Below are 23,913 nucleotides of genomic sequence, written 5' to 3'. Positions count from 1 at the left end.
GCACGTCTTCGTAAAGTTTTGGAGGACAGTCAGGGCTCTGAGGCTGGGAGTCCCTGTTTCTGTGTGTTCTTAGCCAAAAGTAAGAAATGTGTTTAAAACCCAGCAAGCAGCACGATTGCATAAAGACACAGCTGGAGAACAATTCTCCTGACACCACCCACAGTGGAGAAGCCCAGTTCATACTCAGAGCTCTTCACCATGATGTGCTGGTCGTGGTCCTGCATGGCAGCCAGTTTTACTTCCTTGTGATCCCGTGGGGTGGGGATTATTCCCAGACACGGGCACTGGGGGGCTCTGGGGACCCCTGTGCTGGAAAGAACAGGACCTGAGCTCCTCTATGCAAGGGTGGGACTATGGTGTTTCGGCTGTTGCCAGCCTTGGTCTCAAGTGCTGGTGGCATTTCTGTCAAAAGAAAAGGGAGCCTTCTCTTTTCCAGCCCTGAGCTGGCACTCAGCTGACCCAAGCTCTTCTGGTTCTCTTTTTGGGCTTCTCTGATGAGAGCAGCGTTGTCCTGCTAGGCACGTGTTTGAAATGATTCTGGAGAGGGGAAATGGTGCCTCAGAGAATTTCCAGTGCCAAGTCCCAGCTTCCTCCTCTGACCCTGCCCCCAGGACCTTGTACAGTTTCCACCCGAGTGCTGCCCCATGCAGAGGAGGGGGTTAGGAGTGAGCAGGGCAGCCTGGAGGGTTGGGTGTGATTCAGTCTGCCTCGCACAGCTGGAACATAAACAGGGCTTTTCCCCTCTGCTGGAGCTGATCTCCCCACGTGGGAATCAGGAAGGCAGGCTGGGTTTTTCCTCCTGAGGTATAGGCTGGTTTTAACATCATACATTCAGTGGAAGGGACAATCCTGCCCATGCCTTGGGCTACTCTGCCTGCAAGGATCATGAAAGTGGGTGAGGAGGGACTGTGTCTGTCTCCAGGGGGCTGCAGATCTCGCTGAGCTGTTTGGTGCCATGTCCTGCCAGCTGGAAAGTGAGTTAATTCACTCCTGCTGCTGCAGAGCCCTGCCAGGGCCTCAGCCTTTCTCCCCCAGCCCAGCCTTGCCTTTGCTGCTGCTGCTGCCACCCACAGCAGGACCTTGGTGCCACAGGAGCCCTGGTCAGAAACATGGAGGAATAGAATTTGCTAAGCAAGTTTTATAGATTTTTTTTTTCCCCACAAGGCTGGAAAGACCATTAGAAATGTCTGATCCTGGGCTGGTACAGAGCAGTCCTCCACATACTCCGTGGTGTTGTGGTTTAATATTGCAGCCTGTGCTGTCCCACCCTGGACTGGTGGCAGAGAGATCTGCAGTCAGCAGAAAGGGAAGGGGTGTTGTTTCCAGCAGTGTCTGCATGCTTGCGGATTGGTTTTCACTTAGAAGCTCCTTCATGACCTCTTCTACAACAAAAACAACTCCTTCACCCAAGCTTTGGGTCTGTTTTACCCATTCCTGTACTGTGCAGACGACAGACCATCAGCTGCTGTTTTCCACATGATTTCTTTTGTACAGGGAATGGCATCTTCTGGCAGCAGCAGTGCATTCCTCCTCAGGATTGCTGTGTGAGCCTGTGGTGTAGCCAGGTCCCCATGCCTGAGGGAAAGGAGGCTGCAGGGATGGACACAGGGGCAGAGAGGCCTCCTGGCTGTGGCAGCCCAGGGGGAGAGGAATCCCTGCTGAGGAGTGCCCTTGCAAAGCAGGAGTTTCGGCAGGGTCTGGCCGTGAGGAGGGCTGGGTACACGGAGGGAGAGCTAGGACTCGGCTGCTGCTCCTTCCCAGGGCTGCTCCCCGCCTGCCCTGGGCTGTTCCTGCAGGGCTGCACCCCGGCCCTACGGACAGAGCTCTTGCCTGGAGCCCGGAGCTTGTGCTGCAGCCACCAGCTGCCCTGCATTTCCCGAGGTGCAGGGCAGGGAGAGCTGCCACGGGCCAGCCATCACTGCACTGCCCCGAGCTGCTGGAGTGGGCTGCTGATCCGTTTTGGGTTCCAGTCCCTCAGTGCCGGGGTTGTCCTGGGCACAGACGTTCCCAAGGGACAGCTCTGGCTGTCACAGGCGCCACCAGCAGCAAACCAGCAATGGCGGAACTTTGTGGCTCCGGCACAGGAAACCTGGTGACAGAAAGCGCAGGGACGCGCCCGCAGTCGGAGGCTGAGCAGCAGCAGAGCTTGGAGCACCATCCCCTTGCGGATTCCGCGGCTGCAGCTGATTTTCCTCAGCAAAGGCAGCGCGGGCTCCGCAGGCCGGGGCCGTGAGGCGGGCCCGGGGCCGTGAGGGGCCGGTTGCCATGGCGACCCGCCCCGCGCCCCGGCAGTTCCCGCCTCTCTGGCGTGGGCGTACGCCTTCCCCATTGGCTGGAAGCTGCGGGGCGGGCTCGTTCCCCATTGGCCGAGCGCTGCGGGGAGCGGCGGCGGCGCGGGCGCTGATTGGCGGCCGGGCGCGCAGGGGCCGTGCGCGCGGGCAGCATGGCGGCGCCGGCGCGGCGGAGCGTCGTGTTCGTGACCGGCAACGCCAAGAAACTGGAGGAGGTGAGGGCGGCGGGACCCGGACCCGGCCTGCCCCGGCCCCTGTCCCTGCCTGCCTCGTCACTCCCTTCTCCCCGCGCAGGTCACGCAGATCCTCGGGGACTCCTCTCCCTACACGCTGGTGGCGAAGAAGATTGACCGTGAGTTGTGGCAGGGCCTGGCGGGGTGCGGTGGCTCGGCCCGGCTCGGCTCGGCCCGGCCCTGCGCTCAGCTCCGCTCCGTCCCCGTGTCCGCAGTGCCCGAGTACCAGGGGGAGCCGGACGAGATCTCGGTGCAGAAGTGCCGCGAAGCCGCCCGGCAGGTCACCGGCTCCTTCCCCTTTCCCGGCGGGATGGGTGCGGAGGGACCGCGGGCAGGGACACGGAAGGATGCAGACCGGCCCGGCCCCGCTGCCCTCCAGGCTGGGCTGGTTGATGCTGTGTCCCCCTGGCAGCGGGAGGTCACGGGAGCTCCATCAGTGCAGGACAGAGTTTGATGTCTGCTGAACATTCCCTGGCTCCGGGATGGGTGTTCTGCAGCCATGCCTCTGGAACACTGCCTTACCCTTTCCTTGTCCTCCAGGATGGCAGGGAGTGTTCAGCCCTGCTCGTTTTTCTCCATGTGAAACCTTCCCCACTGTTCTTCAGCCTCTCTGGGGGGGTTGGGTTTGATTGTGTCTTCTGGTTTGTGTTGCCTTTGAGGTCAAGTGGAAACACGAGGATGGGATGGAGCAAGGCTTTGGAGGCAGTGCCTTCCTTTGGGTCTAATGTTGTCCTTCTCTTGGGCTGTCACTGTAGGTTCAGGGACCTGTCATAGTAGAGGACACCTGCTTGTGCTTCAATGCCCTTGGGGGGCTCCCAGGCCCCTACATGTAAGTGGCTGTTTCCCCTTTCACCTGCCAGGGTTAGGGACCCTGGTGATTGCTGTGCCCTGCCCCTCCTCCTGCACCCCAGGGGCTGCTCCTGGAGCCCTGCAGTGAGTCATGGAGCAGGGATGGAGAGACAGACCTGGGCTCTTGGCTCTGCTTTCCAGTCTGTGGTGCTGCTCTGGCAGCTTGGGAAGCTGTGCAGGAGAGGCACCAAGCCTTTCAGCAGGACTCTGCCATGAGTGCCCCACGGCTTCTCACAGGGACAGCTTTCATCCAGAAGATTACAAAGTTATTATGTATTTATATACATAAACTTATATTATTGTATTATATTATTTATATACATAATAACTAGGATACAGTAAATGAAATACCCCACTACTGTGCCCCCTTCAGCTTAAGAGGTAAGTGTGTCCTTCCTGGTAAACAGTCCAGAATGAGTGATCTTACAGCACACTGAGAGGGGTTCAGAGGCCTGTGAAAAGGATTTCAAAGGCCTATGAAAATGTAAGCAACATGCCTGTATTTCTGAGAGATAATTGCAAAAATTGATCTTCCCTCTGTCCTTGTCTTTCAGAAAATGGTTCCTGGAGAAGCTCAAGCCAGAAGGTACTGCCCCCGTGTTACTGCTCTGTGTGAACCCACTGCTTTGCCCCTGAAGTGGCCCCTGCCCTGCTGGGGGAGCCAGCAGCTTCCTCGGGCCTGCTCTGTGCCCTCCTTCCCGGGGTGTTGTTTTTCTCAGTAGTTCCACCCCTGGATTCCCAGACTGCTGCCTCTGCGGGCTGGTGGCAGGGCTCATGGGAGCTTCTTGTTTGTCCTGGAAGAGCCCCTGCTCCCTGAGGCTTAGGGCAAGCCCCTCTCCCTAACACTCCCCTCCCCTGCTGTGCCCCGACCCCACAGGTCAGAGTGTGACTGCAAATCCTGCGCTGGTCTCATTAACACGAGCACTAATCACTTTCAAGCACCTGGGGCTTTAGTTGTGCTGGGTTGCTTCCTCTCCCAGACTCGTGGCAGGGCTCTGGAGATGAGATCTGAGCTCTGCCTTCAGCCGCAGCAGAGAACATGCTGCTGCCTGAGCTCTGTCCCCTCCCGTGGTGCTTGGGAATGCCATGTGGAACACATCCATGCCTGGGTGGCCGTGCTGTGCTCCCAGGGAGCAGCAGGAACAGGCTCCCTTCTGTGTCCCCAGGCCTGTACAAGCTGCTGGCTGGCTTTGAGGACAAGTCTGCCTACGCGCTCTGCACCTTCGCCTTCAGCAGCGGCAACCCCGAGGAGCCCGTGAGGCTCTTCAAAGGCCAGACCCACGTAGGTGCTGCCTGCTGGCCAGGAGGGCCGTGCTGCCCTGGCACAGCGGCACGGCCTCGCTGAGGGCCCTGGTGGTGCCCTGGGGGGGCTGGATGTTGGGAGCAGGTCGGGGAGGGCGCAGTGCTGGGGGGTGGGTGCTGGGCTGAGCCCTTGTTCAGTGCTGCTCACTGAGTTCTGCACGTGTCCTCAGCCCCATCTCCTCTGTGTTCTTAGCTCTGTTATTTGGAGAGGTCAAAGCACTGTCACCATAGGGCAGCCCGAGTTTGGAGCTGCTGACTTTGGTCACACCCTGGGCACAAGCTGGGGAGGGGACAGCACCTGCAGGGCCTGTGATGGAAATGTACCTGCAAGGGAAGTGCAATCCTTAAGGGTTTTTTGTTCTTTTAAAGAATTTCTGTGCTTTCTCACGGCAGGGGGTGATAGTGGAGCCCAGGGGCCCTCGGGATTTTGGCTGGGATCCCTGCTTCCAGCCAAATGGCTACAACCAGACGTAAGTGCTGTTTTTCCTGCAGCTCTTTGTGTAAGGCAAACCGTGGTCAGGGGTGTCCAGAGGAACTTGATTGTGAGGAGGGGCATTAGGGGGACATGTCCTCTTGGCTCAGAACACGGTGGGTGATGGGAAACCCCCGGATCAGGGGTTGTGTCACTACAGATGCCCCCCGAGCCAAGCAGGGAGGCAGAGGGGGAGCTCTCGGTGCTGTGTCCCTGCTCCTGACGCTTGTTTGTGTCCCCCGCAGGTACGCTGAAATGCCCAAGGCAGTGAAGAACTCCATCTCACACCGGTACAGGGCGCTGAGCGAGCTCTCCGCCTTCTTCGTGCAGAGCAGCTCGGCAGAGCCCCGTCCCGCTCCCAGCTAGCGCCCGGGCCGCGGGCTCGCGCGGCCACACGGGATTCCTGGCGCCGGGAAGGGCTCTGCAGGTGCCCCAGCCCGCACCCCTGCCGCGGCAGGCGCTGTGCGTGTCACTGCGCTCCGCTGCGGGCTGCCATTAAAGCCGCTCCTCTCGAACCCGCCGCTGCCTCGCTCTCCGCTCTTTTCATTGCTTCAGCGGAGCCCCGCGGCCGTGCGCGGTGAAAGCTGCGCGGTTAAAGCCGCGGTGAAAGCCGCGGTTCTGGTTCGGGGGCGGCTTCGGACCGGCACCGGCACCGGGCGGGGGCGCGCCGGGCCCTGCGCGGGGAGCGCCGAGCAGCCGGCCAATGGGAGAGCGGCCGGAGTGGAGGCAGCCAATGGGGAGCAGCCGGGGCGGAGGCAGCCAATGAGGAGCAGCTGGGGGGCAGAGCAGCCGGCCAATGGGGAGCAGTTGGGGCGGAGCTGCCGGCCAATGGGGAGGTGCCGGGGCGGAGGCAGCCAATGGGCGGCGGGCGCGCCGCGCAGCCGGAAGCGGTCAGCGCGGCGGACACGTGGGGTGGCGGGAGCGGGGCACGGCCCGGCTCGGTCCGGCACGGCTCGGTCCGGCCCGGCCCGGCCATGGAGCTGCTGCCCCGCAGCCCCGCCGAGTTCGGCTCCGCACGCTACTGGGATCGCTTCTTCCGGCAGCGCGGGCAGCGGTCCTTCGAGTGGTACGGGGCCTTCCCGGAGCTGTGCCCCGTTCTGCACAAGTACGTGCGGCCCCGCGACAAGGTGAGCCCCGCGCGGTGTCCGCTCCGGGCTCCTCCTGGGCGCCGAGCTCTGACGTGGTTGTGCCTGAGGAAGAGGGGGCTCAGGTCTGACCTTACCGCTCTCTACAGCTCCCTGACGGAGCTTGGAGCCAGCTGGGGGTGGCTTCTTCTCCCAGGCAACCAGCAGCAGCATGAAAGAATAGTCTTGTTGCGCCGGGGAAGGTTTAGGGCGCGCATTTGGAGAATAAATTTATTCAGAGAAAGGGCGCTTAGACACTGGAATGGACTGCCTAGAGGGAGGTGGTGGAGTCACCATCCCTGGAAAAGGAGAAACGGGATGTGGCACTCAGTGCCGTGGTCTGGTTGGCGTGGTGGCGTTGGTCATCGCTTGGACTCCGTGTTCTCCAAGGTCTTCTCCAGTCTAGTTGTTCTGTGTGCAAGGACTGACACAGATGATGTGAAGCCCCCAGTGTGCCTTAGCAAAAGGACAGGAGAGACCCCTGGTCTGGGCAGCTCTGGGGGTTAAAACTCCGGGGTCATTCTCCAAAAACATGCAGCAGGCACGTCACTTCTCTGCCCGTGGCACTGTCCCCTGTGGACGTGTTGTCTTCGGCCATGGAGAGTGAGTGCAGGGTGAGGTTTGCACAGAGGGCTCCCACACACGACTGCTATTTGCTCCCAAAATGGGGGGGGGGGGGGGGATGTTTCCAGGGTGTTCTCACTGCTCTGGTGTGCTGCCCAGGTTCTCGTGGTGGGCTGCGGGAACTCGGAGCTGAGCGAGCAGATGTACGACGTGGGCATGTGCCAGGACATCGTCAACATCGACGTCAGCGACGCCGCCATCCGCCAGATGCGCGAGCGCAGCGCCGGCACCCGGCCGGGGGTGAGCTACCTGCTGATGGACATGCTCCACATGGACTTCCCTGACGCCCACTTCCAAGTGGTCCTGGACAAAGGCACGCTGGATGCCCTCCTGACCGACGAGGAGGAGGCCACCTTGGCCAAGGTGGACCAGATGTTTGCTGAGATCAGCCGGGTGCTGCAGGTAGGAGGGCGCTACCTCTGCGTCTCCCTGGCTCAAGCCCACGTGCTGAAGAAAGCTGTGGAATACTTCTCCCAGGAAGGCTGGGTGGTGCGAGTCCACCAGGTGGCCAGCGGTGGGGACAGGCAGCAGTTTGTCCTGCCGGTCTTTGTGTACGTGATGACGAAGTTCAGGAAGGTGCCTGGCTCAGCAGCACAGATCCTGGAGATCTGCCCTGAGGAGCAGGACCGGCCGATGCGGGTGGAGAGCGCGGAGCGCCTGGTGGCCGCGGTGAAGGACAGGCAGCATTATGCCCTGCTCTGCAGCCAGATCAGCAAAACCCCCTGCAGGGAGCAGGTTTCCTTGGATCTGTGTGACAGAGAGAGCGGGAAGCCTCGCTACACGCTGCACGTGGTGGACAGCCCCTCGGTGAAACCGTCCCGGGACAATCACTTTGCCATCTTCATCAGTGAGTACAGCCTGTCCAGGCTGCAGTCAGGTGCTTGCCCTGGCCAGAAGCTGCAAAACAGCCCTTCAGGGCCTGTTGAATTTGGGGCTGGAGAGGGAAATAACCCACCTGTGTGGGGTTGGGGTGATGTTTTAGTCCTGGCTTTGCGGTGGTGTTGCCTGATGGTGTAAGCAGAGATGTGGCACAGAGCTTGTTGGGCAGAGGGACACTGCCTGCCCTGCCTCCAAGGTGGTGATTCTTGCCTGGATGCTGGTGACAGACAATTTAACACCTTGCAGCTGGGAAGGCAACGCTGCTCTGGCTTGCAGGGCCAGACTGCTGGGGCTGCACTCACAGAGATGTGTCAGCCTCTGCCAGCAGCTGTTCCCTCCCTGCATGCCTGCAAAGCTCCCACAGCCTGCAGGCAGGTCAGGAGCCTGTTCGACCCTCCCTTCTAATGAGATGTGGCTTTTCCATCTTTTTGCATGAACTTGCCCAAAACAGGGCAGATCCTGGCTCTCCTGATGGTCTCAGTGGCTCTAGCCAAGCAGTGCTACCTCCCTTAAATGTCTTGCCATTCCCCGTGGCTCCTCCCTTGGAGGCTGAAGAGCCAGGAGCAGCCCAGGCTGATGGCAGCCCCTTCTGCAGTCCCACAGGGCAGGGGGACCGAGTGGCAGGAGCTGCCAGGAGCAGCCCAGGCTGATGGCAGCCCCTTCTGCAGTCCCCCAGGGCAGGGAGACCGAGTGGCTCTTTGGGACGGAGGAAGGGCGGAGGCAGCTGGCGGCCAGCGCGGGCTTCGTGCGCCTGCTGACGGTGGCCCTGCACAGGGAGCAGCTCTACGAGGGCATGGCTGCCATCCAGGCGGAGCTCTCGGGGAAGGTGATGGAGCTGGCCCCGCCGGGCCTCCCTGCCCGGCAGCAGGTGAGCCTCTGCTGCCCGACCCCCTGGCTGGGCTTCCCAAAACAAGGGGGAAACCCTCTTCTCTTGGCTTTCCCTCCAGCTGTCTGTCTGTGCTTGGAGGATTTGAGGTGCTTGTGTGGTAGGATTCAGTACAAAGTCCTTGCCCTCCAAAACCCAGCATCCCAAGAAAAGCAGAGATCCAGAAACCCTAAAAGCATCCAGCCTCTTGTCTTAATCCTGGCTTTATTTAACTTCTGTTCCTTCTGTCTTCTCCTCCCTGCCCCAACTCTACACATCTGAGCTCTTGCAAAAAATCTTGCTGTGTTTGCTCCCTGCATTCCCTGTGTTGGGAGTGAATCTGGTGCAGATCCCCAGCTCTCCTGTGGCATCCCACTGCTCCTCTATTGCGTCTGCTTTGTCCTGCCTCAGTCAGGCCAGTGGGAAAGCCAAGCTCTTTGCCTGTAGCCTTTCCTCGTTGCCAGCAGCCCGTCCTCCCTGCAGGTGCCCTTCCTGTCTGTGGGAGGGGACATCGGGGTGCGGGCGGTGCGGCACCGTGGCAGCAGCCCCCTGAGCGGGGACTTCGTCGTGGAGGACGTGAAGGGAGATGGCACCTGCTACTTCCGCCGCCTCATCTTCCTCCAGAACAGGAACGTGGTGCAGTCTGAGGCTCGGCTCTTGGCCCCCACACCTCTCCCAGGTACGCGGGGCAGGGGCCAAGGCTGATTTTTGAGGGTGACAGAGATTGACAGCAATACAGGAAGAAGGCAGAAGTCCTGCTGGGACCTGCCTGTTGTTCCCCAGAGCAGCCCTGGGAGTGTTCTTACACCGTGGGTGTAAGTTCCCAGAAAGCACCTCCATCCCTTGCCTTACTGGCTGGTGTCTCCCGTTACTCAGGCCAGAAGAAGAAGAGGAAGGACAAGAAGAAACCCAGCCCCACTGAGCCACCTGGAGCCATCGACAAGAGCTACCTGTGCTGTGAGCACCACAAGGCCATGGTTGCGGGGCTCTGCCTGCTGGGGGGCCCCGACGCCCTCCCAGGTGACGAGGCCAGCAGTGGGAGGCTGTGCTGGGGCAGGTGTCCCCACGCCACAGCCCCTTGGGGAATGGCTCTTTTGGCCAAGGTGCCCCCTGCACCTTTCCCAAAGCATTTTGGGGACGGTGGCTGGGACGAGCAGTGGGGTTATGGCATCCTGGTGGCTCACTGGGTGCTCTTGGTTGGCAGGAGAGCTGGCAGTGCTGGTGGTGGGGCTCGGCGGGGGCAGCCTGCCCCTCTTTGTCCATGATTACTTCTCGCAGGCCCGCGTGGCCGTGGTGGAGATCGACCCCTCCATGCTGGACGTGGCCACACGCTGGTTCGGCTTCTCCCAGGGTGACCGCATGCAAGTGCACGTCTCCGATGGCCTGGACTACGTGGCCAAGCTGGCAGCTGAAGGTACCATCTCACGGAGCATTTCAGGTTCATGTCACCCATTTCATTCAGCCCAGTGGGTGCCACCATGGGTAGCAGAGTCCTGGGCTGTTGTCACCACCTGCTTTCTCTTCCTGCCTATCTCCTGCTGTGTGTCACAATCTCCAGCCTCACAGCCTGTCCTTGCCAGCCTGTGTAGAGGTTGTTGTCTCCCCCAGCACCAAGGGCTTGTAAAGAGAAACCCCAGCAGAGAAGACACCCATGACATGGCAGAAGGGATGTCTTGACCATCCCATTTTTGGCCTTCCCACGTGTGTAGCTCACCTCTGTCCCATAGGATAACAACTGTCTGTGCTTTGTCCTGCAGCACCAGCCCAGTATGATGCTGTCATGTTTGATGTGGACAGCAAAGACCTCACGGTGGGCATGAGCTGCCCTCCCCCAGCCTTTGTGGAGAAGCCCTTTCTGCAGAAAGTTAAAACCATCCTCAAGCCAGAAGGTAGGAGGGGAGATCTGGCCATGTCCCCATGGCCAGGCTGGCCAGTTCTGTGTGGAGTTGGGGCTGTGCCACTGTTCCTCATCCTGGAGAATAGTGGCTACAGCCAGGACTGCTGCATGGCATCCCCTTCTGGCAGGTCCTGCATCTGGCTGTTTCAGTGACAGCAGGATGGAGTGGGTGGCCTGACACAGGCTGGGACATCCCAGGGGGCCAGCAGAGTTTTCTGGAAGCAGAATGTGTAGGCAATTCCTGAGAACAGATCTCGTGGCCACCACAACCCGTGTGGCAGCAGGGACGTGGAGTGGGGCCAGGGGCACTGGGTGGACGCCGGTGAGGGAGGCATTTTCACCAGGGTGGCACAGGCTGGCAGGGAGCAGGGTGGCAGGGAGCAAGGCAGGGTGGGCTGCTCTGAACTCCCCTCCCTGTCGCCCTGCTGCAGGAGTCTTCGTGCTCAACCTGGTGTGCCGCGACGCCCGGCTGAAGGAGTCGGTGCTGGCCGCCCTCAGGGCCGTGTTCCCGCTGCTCTACGCGCGCCGCATCCACGGCGAGGTGAACGAGATCCTGCTGTGCCAGGCGGGCCCCGCGGGCCGGCGCGGCCCCGCGGAGCTGGCGGCGCGGGCGCGGGCGCTGGAGCGGGCCCTGCGCCAGCCGGGCCGGCCGTGGGACAGCTCCTACGCGCTGGCAGACATGCTGCAGGCCGTCCTCGCCCTCTGAGGGGGCTCTGCCGCTGCCCCGGCATGGCGGGCCTCCTGTGGGCCCACAACAGGGTGCCCGTGGCTGGCACTGCTGCCTGACGCTGACCTGGGCCTGCTGGGAGGATGGGGCTGCCATGGGAAGGTGCTTCCTGAGGAAGGGCTCCAGCACCGTGCAGGGCTGTGCAGCCCAAGGTGGGGTGAGGAAGGTGCTGTGGGCCTGGCAGGCTGTGGGTTTGGCTCTGTCCTCGTTGCTTTCCCACCTTGGGAAGAGCATCCCTCCGATTGTTCTTCCCCTTCAGCACAGCTCCATTTGTTCTGATGGTGCCTGTCCCTGCGGCTCCAGCGTGCCTGGTGTCTCTGCTGAGCCCCAGGCTGCTCCAAGCCTGCCTGTGGATGTGTGTGGGAGGGCTGTGAGCTGTGAGAATAAAGTACTCAGGGGTGCTCTGAGGCCTGCAGTGCTTTGCTGTTTCAGACTTATTTCTGAAGCACCCACACCCCTGGAAAAACTACAGTCATCTCTGCACTTCAAAGGTGTGTCCTGGGAGCAGGCAGCTGCCCCTTGAACCCCACTGCCCCCTCACCACTCGCCCTCCCCAAGCTGCATCCCACTACATTTCCCTCTTCTGAATCTCTCCAGCCATCACCACTGAACTGAAACCCCCCAGCTCAGAGCCCTTCTGCCCCAGGGCCAGCAGGGACCCAGCCCTGGGCTCAGGCTCCTGGCCACACCATCCCCTCACCCAGCTGGTGCAGGGCAGCCTTCCTGCAGCATGAAAGGGCAGCCAGAAAATACCCATTGGGCTGTTCCCACAGCACCCCAATCCTGCCCAGACAGCTCAGTCAAGAGCTGGCCTCTGTGATGCCCTGTGAAGGCTGACCTAGAACAGAGGCTAGACAGAGTTAAAGAATAAAGTAGGGATTTATGAGGAGGCCTCAATGGATCCACCTTGGGCAGCACAAGAGCCCAGTCAGGGCTGCACCCCAGGTGAACCAAGATGGGCCCAAAATGCACGACAGGTCACAGGGTCTCTCACTTCTATAAGTTCTGCTCCATTTGTATATTTGAGTTAATTGTCCAATTCCAGCTTTAGCCCATGCAGTCCCATCCTGCTTGTTTTTCTCTCTTCAGTCCATGTTGTTTATGATCTTGGGCCTGAGATTTGGATCATTTGTCCTTGGTACCCAGCTAGAGAAGGAATTGGTTTGTCTCCTGCTCTGTGCAGAGAGCTCACCATCCCCTAGTATGAAGCCCAGACCCACACACTAAAGCAGTACAGAATCTGAAAAATATAAAAGTTAAAACCTGAGGCATCGTGTGTGTCCTGGCTGGTCACAGACCTGCAGGTTCTCATTCATTCATCAGAAGCCATTTTTGGGGACTTGTCTTTCTCCTCTGCAGCAGCTGGTGCCGAAATGAGCCTGAGACATGGTACAAAGTGACCAGCTTGCAGGCAGCAAGGGGACATATTGGTGCTCTGCCACTGACCCTGCACCCTCACTCCATGCTCCCTTTGCCGCTGGCAGCCTGAGAGGACAGCCTGTGAACCAGCCCTGCTGAGAGCTGCTTCCCAAAGCAAACCCTCCCCAGCCACCTCCCCAGAGCCCAGGGAGCTAACAACACACCACAAGTAGTGTGCAACAACACACATCCCTCCTCCCTCCAGGAGGGATCTGGCTCTCAGCTCCCCTTCCTTGCCTGGAAGGAGCCAGCTCTCCTCCATCTGTGGGAAAACCTCTGCCACTTCCAAAGCAGAGTGAGGGGGTGTGTGAGCTGAGAGTTTGCATTTCCCCAGCTCATGGGGCCATGGAAAGGACACCCCAAAAGGCTCTTGTCAGATTTTACCCTTTTCTGACCAAGAGATGGGGCAACTGAGAGGCATTTTAAAAACTTGTATTCCGTTTTAAGTCTCAAGCGAAGGGTGAGACAATACAGATGTTATAATTCACACCATCACAATCATTAATTACAATGCACCATAAGTGTTTCTTGGCCTATCAGCATTTGCCACACCATGCTGTAGATGCCTTAAAGCCAATCATCTAAAATTATCCCTTGTGGGTCCTACTACAGTGCATCTTTCACAGTTCTATTTCTCCAAAGTATCTACTCTTATTTGCAAGGCCATCCTTTGAAACTTGTTTCTAGTTCCATTTCTCTCCCAGCAATGTCTGTCCTGTTCCATGGCATTTCTAAGCCAGCATTTCTTATCTCAAGGTTTGCATTCAGATGCTCACTGTGTGAGCCTTCTGCCAGGCTTTGAGAATCCTCTACAAATCCATTTCCCACAGGCTCTCACCCCCTGAAGCAGTGGGGACCATGTGGGCACTGCCCAGTGCAGGAGATGGGGCTGTTGGTGCCCAGGCTGCACCATGGCAGCTGTGCTGCCAGCAAGCACCTCCCTCTGATCAGCAGCTGGGGATGTATTTTCTTTTTAATTTGCCAGCAGATTCTGCTTTGGGAACTGCTCTGTTCAGATCCCTTCTCTGATGCTTCCTCCCTTGTTCCCCTTCCCACAGAGGGACAGATGGGTGCCCTACTTTCTCCCTGGGCTAACCTGCAGCTTCACAAAGGGAGCAGATGCTTTTTAAATAAGTGCTTTTGATGGTTCCCAGGCCCAGGAGAGCCGGGCTGGCCTGCTCCCTGCCTCAGATAAAGGCTGGCAGCCTGGCTGGGTGCCCTCTGTGTCACCACCCAGTCACTCTTGCAGTGATTCTCCTCCTCCTGTGCTGAGTTCAGCACAGCACGGGGGAGAAACAAGGCAGAAGCTGGAGCTGAAGTGTGCCTGCCCCCATGCAGTTTCTAAAGCTCCTCTGTGATGAGCACTGTTTTGAAAGATATCTATTATCCACCTAGCTTAGCAATGGCAAATTTTTCAACTAGATCAGCAGTGCTGCGTTCACACTATTTTTAACTTAGTTTGCAATTCTCTGCGTAATCTTAACCACACAGGTTTGTGTGTGTGTGCCCTTTTTTTTGCCGAAACCATCTCCTTTCTTCCTCAGGAGCTCATACAAAGGCTGCCTTCATCCCTCCCTTGTCCAGTCCTGCCTTTCTGTTGTGCTTCCAAAATGCTGCATAACGCCACATCCTGGTGGAAAAACAAAAGCCATCTATTAGAAACAATGTAAGGATGAAATCTCAGTTCATTGCAGCTGTCCTTGCAGCTACTGACAGCAATTTTGGTCTGGAAAATAATTTCAGCTGGAAAACTGGCAAATTCATGAGTGCTGCAAATCCTCCTCTGCAGGTAAAATGCTCCAAGGCTGGAGTAATTGACACATAGTAAATATTTCTCTGCTGGCAGCCAAAACACGCAGCTAATGTATATGTTTGGCAGCGGTGATTCTGCCGAGATTTTTGGCAATGCACTCATGTTTACATCCCTTACTCCTCACTTCCTTCCCTTGCAGCGTAGGCACGCTGTCAGAGGCGGGATAGAAACAAGCTCTGCCGTCACTTAGCAACCCCCACTGGCACGGAGATGTTGGCTTTTTCCTTGCTGGCTTTCCCAGCACGAGAAGAGCCGGTGTGTGACTCACCCCAGGGCTCAGGTGTGAGGCTGGAGGCAGCTGGGGATGCTCTGGGCTGGTCCCTTCCCAGAGCATCGCAGCCATGTCCTGCTGCTGCTCCAGTGAATGGGACACTGGGAGTTGGTGGGTTCCTGAGCTTCCTGAGCTTGGGTGGAAGGATGCAGAGAGGGTTTTTGGCCCAGAGTGGCTGTCAGCAGGCAGCTGTTGGGATGGTGACACTTTGAGGCAGGCACTGATGGGGTGGTGCATGTACACCCCTTACAGTGTCACAGCCCAGGTCCCTGCTCTGGAGAAGAGAATGACACTCCAATTCTCTCTCAGGAGCAGGGTGGAGGTGGATAAGGGACATCCTGTCATCAGCTCAAAGTACAGCAAGCAGCTGGCAGAGATTTTGCAGCAGCAAAAGCTGCAGGGACTGAGCCCTGGGCTGATTCCCTTCAGCAGGGCAGAGCCTTGGCCCCACTGCCCGGGGATGCTGCATGGCATGGTCCAGCACAACAAGGGCTGCAGCAGCCTCTCCCAGAGGCTGGAAGCACGTGGGAAGTGTTTTGTCCGTGCAATCTCCCCTTGGGGAAGCACTTGGCTTGTCTGGCTGTGTGGCCAAGGAAGCAGGCGTGCTGCCAGGCTGCAGGGAGGGAGTGCAGCTCTTTCCTAGGGTGCTGAGGGCTGCAGGGAAACACCTCTGCAGGCTGCAATGCAGCACGGTGCCCTTTTTCTACCCTGCAACGGGATGCACACGACCAAAGCATGCAGCTGGAGGTCACAGGGCAGGAGAGAGGAGAGCTGGGACAGGGACTGTGTTGTCCTGCGATCAGTGAGTCAGCAGTGCCCCGGGCACATCCTCTTTACACGGAGAAATGCTGCAGCCGGTACTCTAATCACAGCCACTCTGGCTTTCTTTCACGGGCTTGAGTTCCTTCTTTTGCAGCTTCAAGGTCTGAGCTCTGGTCCTGGCAGATGCACAGGGCATCGTGCTGACTGGCACCACTGCAGAGCCGAGTGCTGCTGAGAACCTGGGAGCTGCCCCTTGCCCACACCTCTCCTGCTCTGTGCCCATCAAGCTGAAAAGCTCAGCCAAAACTCTTGTGTGAAGGAAGAAGGAGGTGAGGAAGGCCCCTGGAGACACGAGCAGGTGTGGAGGAGCCTGCCTGTTCTTGGGGGAGAGGAGCAGCCTCTGCTGTGCTCGGCTGCCCCGGGCAGGGCAGCATGCCTGGCTCTTCACTGCAGGCATCTGCAGGTCCCCACTCGGCTGCTTTATACAGAACTCACTTCTCCTGAAGGGAATTGCACTGCTGTGTGTTTGGGAAGCAGCCTGGGGACCTGGTCCAAATGTCCTCAGTGCTAACGTCACTGCCTGGTTAGGCAGAAGTGTCTGTCTGAGTTTGTGGGTTCAGCTGCACCCTGAAGCCAGGCTATTTTTGCCATATATTTCTCTGAGAGTCGTGGCAGGACAAGCTTGCTGTCTGTAGCCTTGATCTGAAATGCACCAGAGGCTGTGACTGGAGCTGGTGACATGTGACATCAGACCACACTGCTGGAGTCACCTTGGGGATCAGGGCACCCACCCTTCCTGCCGTGCCAGGAAAGGTGCTGGGCAGAGGTTTTCTCTCCTTGCTGAGCCTGGCATGCAGCAAAAAGAAATTATAAATATTGTATTTTATTGTATTGTATGATGAGGGGCACAAGTGAGCACAGCAGGGTAAAACCAGATTGTGTTTAGCTGGTTAAGCAGTGAGCAGCACAGCTCTGTGCTCCTGGGGGCTGCCCCTACTGCTCCCCCCGAGAACAAATTCTTGCATGGCCCCCTGACACTGATTTGGCTCTTGTATTTCAGGGTTATTTGTTACATGAAGATTTGCAGTGGTCTCATAGCACCCCTGTTTCCTTGAATGTAGCCACTCTGAATCTTGGCAAATTCAGAAAGCCAGGCTGAGCTCTGCACGGGGCTTTGGACAAGCTGCCCAGAGAAGTCAGTCAGGAAAAGCAGAGACCTAAAGATGTGCTCGGGTGCCTCTCCTCTCTCCTTCCCTGCTCCCTTGGAGTGGTTGGAAAAATGAGGAAAACCTCTCATGATTAAACAAGTATCCATCATGAAATTGTTTGTGCTTTTCCCAGAAGGTGGGGAATCTATACTTGGCTGCTTGTGGCTTTTTTTTTTGGAGTGGGGAAAGTGGATTTTGTAAGTGATAGAGTTGCAGGGTGAATGTGGGCACTTAATGGCTTTAACTCTGCTTCACCAGATAAAAAAATTTGTTTGGAAACTCCCCAGACTTGGGGGAATAACTCAAACTTTTCCTAATCTTAGTTGTTTTCCTAATTTATTTTATTTTAATCGTGGAAGCAGACAAAGCTGTAATTTAAAGCCTCACAGAAAGGACAGTTCCCTGGATGGTCAATTTGAAGGTGTGCATGGTGCTGCTCCCCAGGCATCGTGCCTTTCTCAATCTTCATTTGTTTCCTGTGGAGATGCAATCCTTCGGCCAGGCTGCTCTTCTACGGATCTTAATTATTTCATGGGGGCAGCACAAAGTGCTCGGGACACTCGTAATGTGCTTCCCAACTTCCAGCCTCCATAGAAACCCACGAGCTGGAGGAAGGCCAGGCAGCTACTCCAGTGCCTCCTGGCACAGCTCGCTCGCCCAGGAGTGGGGAGAGAAATAATCATGCTGCTAATTGGCATAATTATGTCAGTAACTCCCAGGCTCCCAACTAGACAGAAATGATGGCAAGGCTTTTCCCAGGGGCTGTGATCTAACTGCAGCAGTGAGGCACCGATTCAAATCTGTTACTTGTGTGAAAAACACCAATCGCTTGCTTTAAAATTTTAAAAGTTTAATTGTAATAAAATGCTTATAAAAATAGTAATATAATTAGAGTAATAAAAATTTGGACAATTAGGATTAGGACAATACAGGACAATAAAAACAAAGAGTTAGGGACAGTCTGGGTACCTCTTTCTGGGCAAAATAAGCCCGAAAAAGCACCCATGTTAACAGAGGATTAACTCTTAAAAGCAACAGCCTGTTGCATATTCATACGTCTCATACATGATACATAAATTCCATTCAAATAAAGGATTCTGTCTGGTCAGTGTCACCTTCTTCCTCTTAATCCTGACGGCATCTTCATGGCTGAATGAGGCGGGAATAAGTTTGTTTCTTCTGATAATGGAGCAATAAATTCTCTTTCTCTGAAAGATTTAGGTGTCCTGTGGCTGCTATCTGATGTGAGCACCTCATTCCTTTCTTTAAAAAAAGATCCCACATACATAGTTTCTATTTTAACTACAAAAGCTACATTTTAACTACAAAACTACATTTACCATACTATTAAAATGTTAATGCATCACTACTAACCAACACAACATAATACATATAATAAATATCTGCATAGTGCCATATAATATGCTCTTTTCACACTTGTTTCAGAGTTATAGGTCAGTCTGGCGTAGAGTAATTTTTCACACTTACTGAGAGCTCTGGCCAAGAAGTTTTGATAATCCTCCAGATCGTTAGTCCCGTCAGCCTGCGGGATGTTCACAGCTCCCTTTGTTTTGCTTTTCCCGCTGAGCGAGGCCAGAGCTGCTCTGACAGAGAGGAGAACTCGTGTCGCTGCACGGCTCCAAGCCCGCCTTTCGCATATTTCATGGTGTGCCTGCTGCCAGCGATCGCAGCTAAATCTCATCTCTGTTGTGTGCCCGAGCTCTTAGCTCAGCCTCAGCGTGCATTTGCAATCGCACCCGCTGCAGTAGCACGGCTTGGAGCAAGATGTGGCTTCCCAGCCTGCTCCTGAGCATCACCCGCTGTCCTCCCTGCCGGACCCTCCTCGGTCAGCACACACCTGGCAGAACCGTGCCCAAGTGTCCCAGCTCCCGGGTGGCCTTGTCAGGCAGGGACAGAATCACAGAATGGCTTGTCAGGTTGTCAGGGATCAGTGGGGCACCTGGTCCCATCTCCCAGCTCAGGCACAGGATGGTGTCCAGCTGGCTCTGGGATATCTCCAGCGAGGGAGACTCCACAGCCTCTCTGTGTGAAAAAACAATCCCGAACAAGCAAGTTCTAAGTGATGTCCGGATGGTAGAAAGACAAATTAATGGCCTTGTTAAGGTTTAGGGCTTGACGTGTTTCAGCTATCCCAGACTAGGGGGAGGTTACCAAAGAGGAGAAGGGTGTACCACTCTCAGCTGACACAAAGAATGCAGAATTTAGGGGTACAAGGATATTTGGCAGAACACCCAAGATAAGGAAGAAACTAATAAAAACAACTGAGCAACTCTGTTGAAATCAGCTCTGGCTGGGTAAGAGGTAATTCTGGCAAATTGTGACCACTGACTCACAGACCACCGAACCAAAAATCCCACTAATTTAAGAGAAAGACTGAGCATGCAGACTAATTAGCACTGGAAGCAGAGGATCATTAACCACCAGAAGACAGAACACTAATTAATAAGCGAACTAGATAACTTGTAGCCAATAAGCATCAACGCCTTGGTTTGTTAAAATCCACAAAAAGGGAAAACTTCTGACAGTCGTCCTGCTGGCTTTGTGGATTTGCTACCCAGCCATCTTTCTGGGGATGAACTATAAATAAATCAAATCCACTCTAAGCGTGGATGGGCCTTTGGCACAACGGGGGGAGGAGCGGATTTTGGGACAATCGTGGGACAATCGTGGGACCGGCACCGGGACCCGCACCGGAGGGGGCGTGGCCTCCCCGCGGAGGCCCCGCCCCCAGGCCAGCGGAGGGAGGGGCGCATGCGCAGTGCGCCGGCCGTTACCTGTCAGCGGCGGCGGGCGGAGGAGGAGGCAGCGGCGGCGGGATGGAGGGGCTCATCCCGCTCGTTAACCGGCTGCAGGATGCCTTCGCGGCACTGGGCCAGAACTGCCTGCTCGACCTGCCGCAGATCGCGGTGGTCGGCGGGCAGAGCGCCGGCAAGAGCTCCGTGCTGGAGAACTGCGTCTCCAGGTGAGGGGCGGCGGGCACGGCACCCCCGCGCCCCCCGCGCCCCCCCGCACGGCGCGCGCTGTCCCCAACGGCCGCGGCGCGCGCCCCCTCAGAGCGGCCGGGGGGGGGGGGGGGGCGGTGTCGGGCGGGGATGGACGAGGAGGGATTTTGGGGGACACTTCGCGGCTCCGAGCCCACCGTCCCCGCCGAGGATGCTCGGTGTCCCTCCCCCCCGCGGTGCCCCGGGTGTGGCGAGGCGGGCCCTGGCCCGGCAGCGCCCGCGATGCGATGTGCGCGCTGCGGGGAAGCCGCCGCGGCTGCGGAGCGAGCGCGTTCGTGTGCCCGCTCCGTGTGTGTGCGTGTGTGACCGCTGCCTGGGAGGAACGAGGTGTTTAAAGCCCCAAACCCTGCTTTCGGTGGCGTGCTGGCTCTGGGCGCCTCATTCCTCCCATCCCATCGCGTATGAATTCGCACCGTCCCGACGCGCCTGTGGGTATTCGAATCACGGCGTCATTACGGCTGGAAAAGACCTCCGAGATCGCCGAGTCCAACATGCGCACCGTGTCTAACAAATCACTGACAGGAAAGGGGGAAGCCTGGCGGTTCGGGCGGTGCTTTTTGACGGCCAGGCAGTGCCTCTGGAGACGTCCCGAGGTAAACACGGGCTTCACGTGCTGCTTGATGAAGTTGTGCTGCGTTTGCCTCAATAGCTGCGGGCTCCTGCAGGGAGCTGGTGCTCCCGCAGCCGAGCTGCGATCCTAGTCCGGATTATAGGGTCGCAGTACTGTTGTCTGTCGGTGATTGGGGTCTTTGATGTGCAGAGGTCTTCACCGAAGGTAATATTAAATGCTGTGACACTCCACAACCTGGCCGCGTGTCAGGCTGCAATAGCTCTTGATACCTGGTATAAAAATACTGTATAGTGGTTCTTCATCTCTCCTTCAAAACTGACTGTGTTAAATGTCAGTTCTTCCTCTTCTTTCTCCTTGAAGTCTGTAGCTAGTTACTGGTGTTGACTGTACTCGAGTTTGGAAAACACAAATGAGATCCTCAGAAAGCAGGATTGGCCATCAAATTATTACTGTTCTCTTTAAACAAGTCCTTAAAAAGCATTTTGGTAACCTTATGACTTTTTGAGCTATGTGTCCACAAGGCTGTGCAAAGCACGTGTGCCGAGGGGAAAAAGCACCTTCATTTTTCTTGTCAGTGAGGCTGTTTTGGTCCCGGGGGTCGGGGCTGAGTGCGGTGTCTGGATCCAGCTGTGCTGATGGGAGATCATGCTGCTCCCAGATGCTCGTCGCTGCTCGGCTGCCCGAGGGATCTGCTCCATCTGATCCGCAGGTGGAGCTGTTCTTTTCAGCCGCCTGGATGTGCCTGACTGGAGCAAAAGGTGAAAATGAGCGGTTGGTGCTGATCTGGTCTGTTAGGGCAGGAGGCTGGAACCAGCTGCACCAGTGAGGTGTGGGCACCTCTAGGAGGAATTAGGCAGGAGAGCTAAGGGCAGTAACTTTTTGTACTCAGGTAGTTATTCACTGTGCAGCCTGCAGATGCTTCAAGACAGTCTCTTCAGAGAAGAGATTACAGGCTGCTGTGAAACACCAGAATGTCTCTGTCACATGGGGTGTGGAATTTGGATTCTTTCAGCCTGGTTTCGGAGTTCCACATCGTTTTATGCAGTAGCTTCTTGAGATCCAGCATGAGCTGATCTGTAGTACCTCCCTACTTGTAACTGTAGAGCCTGTTGCAAAAATTACATTAAATTGCATTGTTTCAAACCTATTCCATGAGACTTGAGCACGGATATTTTGCTTGTGCCTTTCCTCCAGTCTGAGTACGTGTGGTCAGCAGATGTGCCCTAGCTAAGCTGTGAAAACTTGGTTGTGAACCCTCAGAACCAGATTAATAAATATCCATGAGCTCAGAAGAGGATTTTGCTTGTTAGCTCAGCAGACAAATGGCCTGTGTCTCTTTTTAGTAAGCCATAGGATATTCCTGTTTTTATGGGATAATGCAGCTGCTCTCTGCAAACAAGTTTGTTTCATCCACATCTGTCTTGACATGGCTTGTAGAGGTAGAAAATCTCCCTGCAGAACCATGCTTCCCTCCTTTCTTTGTTACTGGTATATTGCGTGACCTCTGGCAACCACAGGACCAACTTTAACTAATAGTAACATAGCTTTGAAATGGACATGAAAATAAACAATCCTTGCACTGCTCAAACAGTCATTGCTCTGAAGTTTGTGCATTAGTTCTCATGGCTTTTGTTTAGTTTTTTTGGTGGTTGTGGGTTTTTTGTGTTTTGTTTTTGTTTTTTTTTTTTTTTGGTTTGGGTTGTTTTGTGGTTGTGGGGTTTTTTGTGTTTTGTTGGTTTCAGTTTGGTTTTTTTTCACCACTTGAATAATTATCATTAGTAGAATTTGAACTCTTAGCCTTCAAAGAAATATTGAAGGTTCTGTTCTTCAGGAGCAGCTGTAACTGGTATGAGGAAGGCATGCTGTCCTCCACGGGTGTTGCTACAACCGTGCTGCTGGTTTTACTGTGTGTTGTCAGTGGAGCTGTGGTGAGGTTGGCAAGGCGATTTTAACTCCAGGATCAGGTTGTTACTCTCTGCTCTCTCTAGCCACTATAGCACTGTGGGTGTTTCAGTCTTCCACAAGACCTTTGGTTATACCAAGATTACTTTTTTTTGTGCTTGGACAGTAGAAACTATTTTCTGACTTGCAGGTGGTATCAAGAGTTAGAGCTTCTTTGTGGCTCCTAAGAAGTGTGCTGGGCTGTGCAGGGTTATCCACCATCTCATTTGTGCACTGCCATCACTTTTCAGAAGGGTTGTGAGGAATCTGGTTGTGAGGAATCTGGCACAGTTGTGTGGGCTGGCAGGTGGCCTGGGAGGGGGAGCTGGGTCCTGAATGAATGACACATATCCATCACTGCCTCCAGGGCAGCAGCAAGGCAGTTTAGGTGCACACAGGATCCTTAGTGACTACCAGCAGGCAGGGAATATGTTGGGATCAACTCATATGTTTTTTTGTATAGATTGTGGTGTTGAGTGAGGATGGATTCTGCAGGAATTGTGGGACCCCCAGAACTACTTGTCTCGTTGTAGGCTGGCTTTGAACTAAGCTGGAATCAACGTGTCAAATCTCCCAAAGTGTCCATTGTTGTTGCTATTTGGATTAGCATCCTCTGAGGAATGTGGAGAGTTTCCTCTTTGTGTACTGCTCCCCTGTGTGTAAGGAGACAGTTTCTTTTTGTAGTCAAGGACTTCGTGTGAAGGTTTTTGTCTCAAGATTCTGGTTACATTTAGATGCAAACAGAGATTCTGGAGAGCACCTGAGGACAGCAGTCATTTCCATTTATGGGTTAGACCTTCATGTGTTCATAACTGGAGCTCATGGTGTGTGTTTGAGGAAATGAAGTTGTCTGAAGAGCAAATGTTCTTCCTACCTCCTTCTGTTTCCCTTTGTAACAGGAGTGAATGTGCCCAGAAAATGTAGAGCCAGCAGTGAAGCAAAGGATCTAATGCAGCCTTCTGGTAGGGCTTGGTTGGAGAGTGATTCAGAAGCACAAAGGAGAGTCAAACAACAAATGCCAGCAAATTGCCAGTGGGAGAAGGCACTCGGCCTCTCTTATTCCTGTGCTCCTGAGCAGCTCAGGGCCAGGAGCTTGTGTGTTGTTTGTGCTTTTCAAACTGGCTTTTGATAATAATTAGGTTACTTTAAAGAAAACTACTGGCAGGAAGCAATCCCTGTAAACTGTATTTGGAAAGAAAGCACTTTCTATTATTTTATCTATAGCCAAATGGTTTTTTCAGATAACAGCAAGCTACCTTGTCAGGGCCTCCTCCTTCAGAAGTCAGAATCTTGTTTTACCCTTAAAAATAGCAAGAAATTAATAATTAGGTTTCCAACTTGAAAGCTCTTCACTTCCCTTCTTGCTTAATATAATACAAACTGCATGAGGCCAAATAATTGTTTTATAAGAGATGTGAACTCTTGATTGTAAGCCTGTCAGTCATAATCAAACAGGCACTTTCATTTTAAGAGCCCGAGGTCTGATTGTGTAATTCAGCTTTACAGCTTTTTGATCTGAGATGCTTTTGACAATCTTAGGGCCACTGCATGCAAGTAGAGCTATTTATTATGACATATGTAGCGATTATTTCTTTTTGAAATTACTGTTCCTTGTGTGCTCAGCTCATTCTGTTCTGCTTGA

At 55.4% G+C, this 23,913-nt stretch overlaps 3 protein-coding genes across 10 annotated transcripts in view; all 3 read left to right on the top strand.

The window, feature by feature from the left end:
• The first annotated feature begins 2,352 nt into the window (after positions 1 to 2,352).
• ITPA (inosine triphosphatase) lies at positions 2,353 to 5,667 on the top strand. Its single transcript, XM_064427554.1, has 8 exons — positions 2,353 to 2,506; positions 2,586 to 2,643; positions 2,740 to 2,804; positions 3,280 to 3,353; positions 3,928 to 3,959; positions 4,540 to 4,655; positions 5,069 to 5,145; positions 5,393 to 5,667. The coding sequence occupies exons 1-8, from the start codon at positions 2,444 to 2,446 to the stop codon at positions 5,511 to 5,513; spliced, it is 606 nt and encodes a 201-aa protein (XP_064283624.1). The 5' UTR covers positions 2,353 to 2,443; the 3' UTR covers positions 5,514 to 5,667.
• Positions 5,668 to 5,810: 143 nt separating this feature from the next.
• Positions 5,811 to 13,815, top strand: METTL13 (methyltransferase 13, eEF1A N-terminus and K55). Its single transcript, XM_064427550.1, has 8 exons — positions 5,811 to 6,274; positions 6,995 to 7,742; positions 8,443 to 8,642; positions 9,123 to 9,318; positions 9,516 to 9,659; positions 9,844 to 10,053; positions 10,397 to 10,528; positions 10,968 to 13,815. The coding sequence occupies exons 1-8, from the start codon at positions 6,005 to 6,007 to the stop codon at positions 11,240 to 11,242; spliced, it is 2,175 nt and encodes a 724-aa protein (XP_064283620.1). The 5' UTR covers positions 5,811 to 6,004; the 3' UTR covers positions 11,243 to 13,815.
• A 5,536-nt stretch (positions 13,816 to 19,351) lies between these two features.
• Positions 19,352 to 23,913, top strand: part of DNM3 (dynamin 3) — a 170,811-nt gene continuing 166,249 nt past the window's right edge. For all 8 annotated transcript variants that reach the window (XM_064427548.1, XM_064427547.1, XM_064427546.1 and 5 more), the window contains exon 1: positions 19,352 to 19,719. In XM_064427548.1, the coding sequence (XP_064283618.1) occupies positions 19,367 to 19,719 (353 nt within the window). In that variant the 5' untranslated portion in view covers positions 19,352 to 19,366. The remainder of the gene's footprint in view (positions 19,720 to 23,913) is intronic.

This window comes from Passer domesticus, chromosome 7, assembly GCF_036417665.1.
Source record: "Passer domesticus isolate bPasDom1 chromosome 7, bPasDom1.hap1, whole genome shotgun sequence".
Taxonomy (NCBI): domain Eukaryota; kingdom Metazoa; phylum Chordata; class Aves; order Passeriformes; family Passeridae; genus Passer; species Passer domesticus.
Note: the sequence above shows the minus strand (reverse complement) of the source record. Positions and strands in the feature narration are given on the sequence as shown.